The sequence below is a fragment of the Telmatherina bonti genome, assembly GCF_933228915.1.
Source record: "Telmatherina bonti genome assembly, chromosome: 22".
NCBI lineage: Eukaryota > Metazoa > Chordata > Actinopteri > Atheriniformes > Telmatherinidae > Telmatherina > Telmatherina bonti.
The window spans coordinates 19,762,926-19,772,813 of record NC_136631.1 but is presented as its reverse complement, the minus strand read 5'-3'; the positions used below and the strand labels follow the sequence as shown (position 1 = coordinate 19,772,813).

Sequence of the window (9,888 nt, the reverse complement as noted above, 5' to 3'; positions counted from 1 at the left end):
ATATATATATATATATATATATATATATATATATATATATATATATATATATATATATATATATATATATATATATATAGGGCTATACAGGTGTTCTATATTACCATAATCACTTTAATCCATGAAATATCCATGATGCAGATAGACAAAGCCAAAAGTGTCCTTTTTTTTAATGATTACATTTAATGTGCATCTGTTACTTTTTATATTAAAAGGAATCTTAACCACTGGAACAGCTTTTAATCAGTTGCTCTACATAAGGTGGTATTTTGAGATTTCCACATGTTAGTTTTAAACTACTTATCATTTCTTCTGCTCAGGTCTTCAGAGACGTGACCCTCCTTACATTTAAGTCTCTTCAGACAAAGTTCCAGTTAAAAGAAATCATCATAATGTCTGAAGTAAAAAAAAAAAAAAAAAAAAAAAGAAAAAACATCTAACACTTTGCCATCTTAGCAATAATTTGCACTGAAGCTTAGGGATGAATGGGGCCACTGCAATAGTGGACCATTAAATGGTCAACTGTCAACTTTAGGGAAGAAAAAAAATATTCTTTTCCATATCAACCTTGCACCTGAGCATTTCAACAACATTACTGCCTTATTGTTGGCATGGGACCATCATGATTCCCCTGCTGGAACAGACATCTGTTAGGTTTTAAATGGATTACTCTCTATAATGAGCATGATTACTGCTTAATTGCTAAATCTATACCCTGTTAACTTTAAAGGAGCATAAACTGCTCTTAATATCTATGAAAACATATCTGTTCCAAAAACACCAAGAACTCTGAACAGGGGGGCGAGGGGTTGTTTTCTTTCTTACTTTCATCAGATTTTGTTGACATAAATGAAAGAAAAGGGGCCAACTGTTCTAAAACAAAAACCAAGACAAGAAAAAAAGGTTGAATTATATTAAGAACATGAAGAGGTGAGTGCATTTAGCTGCATTAATACTAACAGTTGTTATACATTTTATAGTCCGTCAAGTTTTACACTGCTATAATGTCCTTTTTTCCATTTAGCAGACATTAACAGTAAATTATTCCAGGCTTAACATTAATGGAGATCAAACCTGTGCTCTCATGAGCACAGTTTACTCACTCCATGCCAAAAAATGTGTAGCTAAATGCAGCCTTGCATCGAGGATATGATCCATCTGCTGAGCAAGAGGCCAGGAGCGTTATATGTTGACTATGATTCACCCTCCTTCTGACTTTACAATACCAACATGTCCTATCTGTTATGAAAATAAACTGATAGTGAACAAATAATAAAACAACACTGATAACTCTTGCAAAACAATATTTATAATTTTTATTTAGTCTTAAGAAATCTAAACAATAGATTTATTCAGACTTATGCTTGTGATTAGCATAACTAAAAGCTGTCACACTGCATGACTGTGATATAAGAGAGTCAATAGTACAAAAAGGAAACCCCTTTGGCAAAGATTTATTTGTAATTTGCTGACTATTGGTGATTATTTGAAAATATGCCCAGAAATGATAAGAATGTAGTTCTTACATTATTCCAAAATGTTTCAAATAATGATTGCAGTACATCCTACAGCAGCTATGTCAGAGGAAGGGAGGTCCTAATCTTTATTGTGTCTAATAAAAAGACAAGTGTTTTGTTTGTTTGTTTGTTAAGCTTTTTATTTTAATCCATTAGAAATGTGCCAAGACAAACATTTATGGTGATTCATGCCTACCCTACGCCCTTTTTTAAAAGTAGTGTAAAACAATAGCAACTAAACATAAATAAATGAATAAATAATATTATTTTCATTTGTAGAAAGAAAGAAAGTCTGGGAGACTGCCATGCATCCTGACACTGACCTTTATATGAAAATGAAACTCTTCCTCTCGTGTACATTTTCAAACACGGGGAAACAGAAGGTTAGGAGACAGAAGAGCGATTTGGGAATCATTCACTTTCAACCTAATTAACCATCCTTACAACATCAGACAGAGCATTAATATGCAGTGGCACCAAAAATAGTGAAGCAGCAGATTAAATTAAAAACAATTAGGGACCTCCACTTTGTCACTATGGCTGTCTGGTCAGTGCTTCAGGCTCTATTAAGCTAGGATATCCACCGGTAAATCTGACTAATTCAAGCTTGAGTGCTGAATTGTCTTAATGCACTAGAATATCCAGCAAAAGTGTATCAGTGTCTTAAAAGTACAGGCACAGACACAGGCAATAAAAGCTCTCAAAATCTCATCAACCTAATTAATAGGAGATGAGGGAGATTCAAGCTATCAATTATTTCCAGAATCTTCCTATTTACAAATAATTAATTATAAACAATAGCGGTAATTTGGGTAATGAAAGCCACCTGGCTAATGGCATTGGTATCATATGCTGTGACAGTACTTAGCATTTGGTGGATCTGCATGCAGAGATTGTTGTATGGTTTACTCTTCAGGGCATGAAACTGGCTAATTGAGGCATAGTTCATATTTTTACAGCAGTGAAACTATTGTAAGAAGGGAAACGTGGGTGAAACGATTCACTCTCATAAAGTGTAAGAAAATAAATCTCAGTTGAAATGTATGTTTTCCCACTATCTCTCCATATTACAAGAAGTTCAAGCTTTCTTATAATAATAACGATTTATCTATCATCCAAGGATCCCATTCAAGCGTGAGTACTGACAATAATATATTCGGAATTTAATTCACTATAGATCAATATTTTGTGAAATGAAAAACAACTGAATGTGGGCTAAAAAAGTGGATATGCAAATGCTGCTAATTACACATGCTGACAGGCAAAATGCTGACATCTGTTTCACAGCTAAGCCAACCGTCATCAGCAGCAAGCTAAATGTATAAAAAAAAAATCTTTATGCGTCAATGTATAAATGTGATACATTGTGCCAAGAAACAAACAAAACTCTCAGTGTGTCATGAAGCTTCAAACAAATACTTGCACAATGATCACACATGTTTGCACTTTAAATTAGTTACATTGTTTGTTCAGCAAAGCTTTCTTTGTCATAAAATCAATGCAAAAAAGAATAACTGTGTTAAGTTTATTAAAAATGTTTATGGGTTTTTGTTTTTTTTTATTATTGTAAAATGTTTTTTCCCCAAACCATGTGTGAGGAATGATTCACCAAATGCATGACTAAGACTACATTTCACTTTATTTACTAATGATGGCCGCACCCCACCCATCATCTCTCTGCAGAAAGCCATACAAACCTACAGGCCTGCAGGGAAGTATGGACAGAAATCGTTTTAACAGAGGCTTAACAGGGCATCTTTCTGAAATCATCACCCTAATTGTGATTCCACATGAAAGCTAGGGATCTTCGCAACTCTATCTGAGGCAAAACACGTTATAACCATTATGGTGTGTTCCCATTGTTATAACGTAATTACTGTCATTACGGCTCCTGCCAACTCACAGGGAAAACTGAAAATGAGGTCCATGCTATCTGTCAAGTGGTGAGTGTCCACTGGTCTGGCAAAGAAACACATTACACTGACCAATTGCCTACTCCCCCAAGCATGGCTGGGGAACTTGTACCATTCAGTGCAATTTGTTTCATTCTTCTCCTGCAATTGATCCAAGTATGCAAAGAGAACCTCAGGCAAGAGACTATGCTATAGCTGAACAGTGGGACTGTGTTGTAGGTTTCCCTTGGAAAACATATGGCTTATGTGACTTCAGAAGCATGGCACTGAGTCAAGGCACCAACATCCACTACAGTGAATATTTATTGGTCTAAAGAATTCAAATAGATTGGCCCTAAAATTATTAACATATTATTCAGTCGAGCAACTCATTTGCCACAGTTCTTAACTTTCAAGAGAGAATAGCATCTCATGTCTGAAAAAGTCACATCTTAAGCAATGAGTTGCTTGCCTAGGTGTTTTTAGTCCAATGAACAAAAAAGGCTTTACAATCTATAGTGTGTGCTTGGACAACATCCCTACGATATGAGAGGGAAGTAGTCATTCCTGAGCTTCCTAATCAAGTAATTGATTGCATCTATTATTCATGACCTCCTTAGCTTGACATGGAGTTGTAAACTCAGCACACCTTCTCCTCTTTCCACATCTCTCCTCTCTGCTTACACTTCATTCATCCCTTCACCCTTCCAATGCTCATCTAACCACGTAAAGCTTTGGAATTAGTTTTCCAGCTTCTCAGTCTTCAAGGGTTGTACCCCTAAGCCCCAACTGCCAGTTTGTGTTTTGTTCAATATGGGCAGCCAGAAGTGTGAGGCTGTGCACTGGAAGCCGTGGAGGCTGCCCCCGCAGGCTCTGCACTTGATCAGACTCTGGGTAATGTCATTGCCACTTCCAGCCGACAAAATAGCAGCAGAATTCTACCTTCAAAGGAGCTACAATGGAGCAGTGGAACTAGTGGGACTCAAAGTTCAACCATGAAACAATTGAATAGTCGCTAAAAACATTTTGAGAATGCAATATGAAAAAAAAATATCCATTACCTTTTCTAAAGCCTTCTGACAATCTTTATAGTGAATGGAAAAAGAGCGTGAAGAAAGAATGCCTCACTGTTCCATAGATAGGCTGAAATGAAGAAAACTTCATTCTGATATTAAATAATGCATCACTTCTCTTTAAGAAAACAAACGTCAAAATTTTGTCTAATCTCCTTTTAAGCATTTGATCTGTAATGTTACACTTTATATCTATACAGCCTGTTTAAAACATCAAACCTGTTACCAAATGCCTAAGTTTTAACAAAGAGGTAAACACTACAGCCACTATAAATAATCAATGAGTCCCTAAGCTTCATCCTCAGACGAGTTATTACCATCTAAAACAGTGTCTGTAGCCAAGAAATCAGCATATCAATGGCACATGCCACAACAACCCTGCCCTGCGCTTTCCTTCCAAAGATCATGCCAGATAAACCCCAAATAACAGAGAAATTAACAAATGCTTGACATTTGCTCAACATCCATTATTCTGACACTTCTTCAGAATTTCAAAAGGCTGAACGCATGCTTAATCAACATTCATATTCCCAGAGCGAGCTCCGGCACCATATTGCAGCCCGCCTCAGTGCTGATGAAAACGGCACATTAGGGCCCGATTCGAAAAAACGTTCAGGGACTCCTCACCAGGGAGCTGTGTATGTGTATGTGTGTGAGAATAAAAGAGCAAAAGGCACTGGTTGTGTTTAGAGGGGATGAATCCTTCACACTTTATTTTTAAAGGATTTTCCAAAAACAGAAGCATCTGCCCTTTTTCACTCGCCCTCCTACTTTCACGACAGTGAAAGCTATATCGGGGGGTTGGGGGGTAATCATTATACCCAAATTCATTCATAATATAGCACAGAAGGGCTGGGTGGACTCTAACACTCCCTCCCTCTTCATCGTACACTCTTTGCAACAACCCTCTCTGGGGACAAATGGTAGAAAGACTGGGGTCCCCTCTAGACCCAAGGGAAGTTAAGCAAGGCCTCAGAGAGCAGCCCATCATTTCCAATTCTAATATCTGGCAGGAGAAGGACCTGATGGGACTGATGTCACATTTCTCCCTGCACCGGCCTACAAAATAGCCCTCCCACTCTCTGCCTAGCCAGAGTCCAGATACTAGACAGGACACTAGGACTGGCTAAGTGGAGGGCAAGGAAGATGGGGCAAGAATGGGGGTTGATATTTGCATGTCCCTCCATTGTGATTGGGGGTAAAAAGTGACAGCACCGTGTCCAATTCTTTTCCCTCAAGAGCAACTCGGCCCCAGCAAGAGAGGCCAGGCTGACAGATGACTCCCAACATCTGTGTTATGCAGCCGTTACAGATGAGGGACTCCACATCGCAATTGCGCTCTATCTGTCTGTCTATAGGACACTCCTTCTCTCCTCCCACTAACCCTCTTCATAGAACAACTAAAAGATTGACAGACCGTCCATGGAAATTACCTTGAAATGGTCTATAACAATCATCTTGTTCAAAGTTTAAATTTCCTTCCCTTTGAATCCCCAATCAAACGCAATGACTGTGAAATGATTTTGAACTCAAAGCCTCCAGTGACTTTATCTATTTAAATTGAATGGTATCAAATTCAAACAATGCAACTCTTTGGTTTTCTGTAATATAAAGCCACAAAATGTTAATATGAGTCAATATCCAAAATTGCTAAATGTGAATATATTGTATGATCAGTGGGTCATTTTGTAATGTAGTCAGAATCTATGTGAAGATATTAAATTTTTTTCAAAGATCAGTATATACTAGAAATGCAACATGAAAGACACAGCCAACTCATTTTGCAAATTAAACATTTTTATCTAAAATATCTATTTAAATTTTGGAAAATGGTAACCAATTACATATTATATATATATATATATATATATATATATATATTTTTTTTTTTTTTTTTTTTTTTTTTGTCATATTTTCAAATAAGTTTGTAACAGATATAAAGCACAAACTGGAGCCCAACTAAAAGTTAGTGTTATCGGCTTGGGATTTCCTCACATTATCAGAACCATATTCAAATAAAAAAATCTGACAGGTGTCAGATTTTAAAAAGTAGGAATAAAAGTAAATTGTGCACATAAATAATAAATTTAGAAAAGAATAGCTATAGCATCTGAATAATATTGACAGAGCATAAATCTCCATCATTGATCTATAGTTAGCTTGACATAGTTTGTATCACTGGTAAATTGTCAATTAAAATGCAAATGATTCAACATATCCAGATACCTGTCTCATGTATCTCTCTGACTATTATAACCAAACCAATCTTTTGCCCATCATTTCATTGCAGGCTTGTCCACAACAGACCACCAAATCCCCCTTTAACACCTCCCCGCCAGCTTCAGCCTGGCCAATATTTACGCAGTGGCAGGGCTCCCACACGGTCCGAGGGGACAGGAGGGGTGTGGGGTGGGGGTGGCTGACTGCTGTGCCTGAGCGCATGCTAAGAGATGATGGATGGCCTAGTCGATATGTTATGTCTTAAGAGCCTGATTTCCTGCCAGTCCAATCACTAACCCTCCAGAGCCCAGCTCAGCTGATTGGACAACCAGAATAATTTCGCAGGCTGTGAAAACACTGCTGCCGTGCCTGTCTGTCAGGCCCTGTGACGAGACTCAGAGATTTTAAAGAGCAAGGGCCTCCCCAAGATTGGTTATGGTGAACGAAATAATAACAATAACCAGCAAGACTAAACAAAAGAGCAAGCACCACTGGGAGAGAGAGAGAGAGAGATCGTGCAGAAATATTGGAATGGCAACTGTCCAATGTTTTCCTTTAATTATGACACCCAGCAGTACCACTTTGAAAAAAAGGCAATTAAACTGTTTTGTTAAAAAAAAAATCTGTATGAGGAAACCAAAATTCAACATAAACATGAGAAAGACCGCCTCCTGCCAGTGTCTAAGCATAAAGTATATTGGATGCACTTTACACGCATGATATATTCTGTAAAATGCTGACAGTGACAACAAAGGCAAGCTGAAGCTGCACTGCATCCCCTTTGGGACCTGATACTTTCTTCTAGATTGGTGATTAGGGCACAATGGAAGTAGGAAGCTCCAAATACATGCGACTTTGTAAGTGACCTCGACGGGATCAGCCGTGGTGTCCTGGTGGCCTTGGGGGATTACACATGTTACATTCAATAAAGTGAGGGCCCTCAGTGTCAAGGAGAAAGGCAAACACAACCATTAACCTCTCTCTTCGATTTCTGGATGCAAAGGCACTGCAGTCCTGTCTTGTGCTGTGGTGGAAGCCAAGAAGCCAACAAAAACCCTATGCAAAATGAATTACTGATCATTAAGAGTTATGTTAATATGATTAAAAGTATTCAATTATTTTAAAAAGTGAAATAAGGGGAAGATGAAATGATGCTGCCATAGGGAGGTGAAACACTACAATTACCTAAATAGACTCATGTAGAAAAATTACTTTCAGCTTGTTAGGAATATCCTAATAATTAGCGTTGCATTTTATTAGATAAAAGCTGCTCATCCTCAGCAACTTGTAGCTTTAGGTTTTTATCACAGACGAACATAAAGGAACAGTTTTCATTTGCAAAGGGGGCACACAAGATAAATGTAGATCACTGTGTAAGCACTTACTTGGGAAATCTGTCCTTCAGCATCTTCATGGATTGACGTGTAGGTCTAAGTTGTTCAGTCCACTTCGCAATCTCTTTATATTCAGCTCGGGAGAGTCTCATTTTTGGGTTCTTGCTATACCTATGCGCACAAATAGGAAGTGTGAGTCCGTTAATCGGGTGTCTGATTTTGCAAGAACAACGTGAGGCGACAGACAGCTGTCAAAACAACTTCACCGCAAACAGAATGTAGGTTATGTTCCGTCCTAAAGGATACAATACACGCCTTTCACAAGCATTTCGTTTCATTTTGAAAGAACGGTAACGTCTTGTCTTATACAACGTGCATACACCAGAATAATTCATATAATGTAGTAAAATGCGTGTTTACCATTGATTTCTGCTTCCTGGGGACAGCTCTCGACAACTGCTTCCCGCTAGGAAGTTGAAGAGGTCACTTCTTTGTGAAAAGCACGTTGATTGGATTATTAACCGAAGAAGGTTAGTATACCGGCAGCTGATTGGTTGCTTAGCCGAACGAAGGCGTGTCAAACTGAAATGCACTTCTCCCTGCGTCATCATCCCCGAGTCTCTCCTGCTGCTTGGGATGCAGAAGTCCTATCACAGTTTTTAAATGTTTTCCTGGTCCAAACTTGTAAAAATTGTTGACTAACATACAGGCTACTGAGCAGTGGAGGAAACTATTTAAGTTGGAAGGCTGTGGTGGAGGAAGAAATGCAAACTGAGAAGAAGGAAGCTCGGTGATTTTTGTTTTAGTTTATTTTATTTTATGCAGGTCCTGTTGGAGTAACCCACTGTCATGTGAGCTGTAGAAAACTCAGTCAATATAGGATTTACAATCCTCTGGCATTGCTGGAGGTTATGACTTCTACATCTTTTACTGAAATAATAATAAAAAAAAAAAACAAGCCTCTTATAACTGAAACAAATAGCTTATAAATTAATTCAAAGTTCACTGGGTCATTTTGTTCTTCTTTGTCATTTTGCTAATCAATCCTTTTTAATATAAAATGCAATGACTAAACTGAAAGCTTGTACTATATTTTCCCACGTTTACAGTGTATGAATCAGGAACATAAATTGAATCAGAGTACTTTTGTTTCTTATAACTAACAGGAGGTGGTGCAGACAACCCCCAATGAACTCTGAGAATTTCCCACAACTGTCAGCTCTCCAGTTCAGGTAAAGTTTTCCATCATTTGGGTAAAATATGCAAATGTGATGGTGATATGCACCAGTGTAGATACTGTAACTGCAGATTCATTGACATTTTTCTGTTAATATTTTGCTTTACTCACAGTACAATTTTACAAAGCCTACTCTGTCTCAGTAGAAATGGTTATTTAATACTACTTAAAGGCTAAATGTAAAAATTTGACAATAAATTATATGATTACTTCCAATTTCTGACAAGAAGTAATAAGCCTAATACATTTTTGAGACCAAATTTGTCTAAAACAGCTCTTGAGACTAATATAATTTTACAGTGGCATTATTGTGTAACTGGTCTCCAAACAGTATTAAACAGTCACTAATAGATTTTTGCTGCCATTCTCCTTTGTAGATCTGCAAATGTAGTGCCGCCCTAATTCCAGTCAATTTTATGTTTGCTTTAATGTGTTAAAAAGAAATTTACATTGAAATAATTAAAATTCTAAACTCAAATCCAAACGATTGTATTCCTGTAAGTATGATGATATGCAAAAATTCCAAAGTAGACACAAAAATTCTTCTGGTTCCCTCCTTTGTGGCTGGACAATGCATCAGTGAGCAGAAAGCCTCTATCTGACCTGTGGTGCATC

General features: G+C 37.6%; 1 protein-coding gene across 1 annotated transcript in view; it reads right to left on the bottom strand.

The window, feature by feature from the left end:
- cdin1 (CDAN1 interacting nuclease 1) overlaps positions 1–8,484 on the bottom strand; it is a gene marked incomplete at its 3' end in the record, with an annotated part of 53,950 nt that extends 45,466 nt beyond the window's left edge. Inside the window, exons 1-2 of the mRNA XM_079262625.1 lie at positions 8,457–8,484; positions 8,088–8,207 (exon numbers count right to left, since the gene is read on the bottom strand). Coding sequence (XP_079118751.1) covers positions 8,088–8,188 — 101 coding nt within the window. The 5' untranslated portion in view covers positions 8,189–8,207; positions 8,457–8,484. The remainder of the gene's footprint in view (positions 1–8,087; positions 8,208–8,456) is intronic.
- Between the last annotated feature and the right edge of the window lie 1,404 nt (positions 8,485–9,888).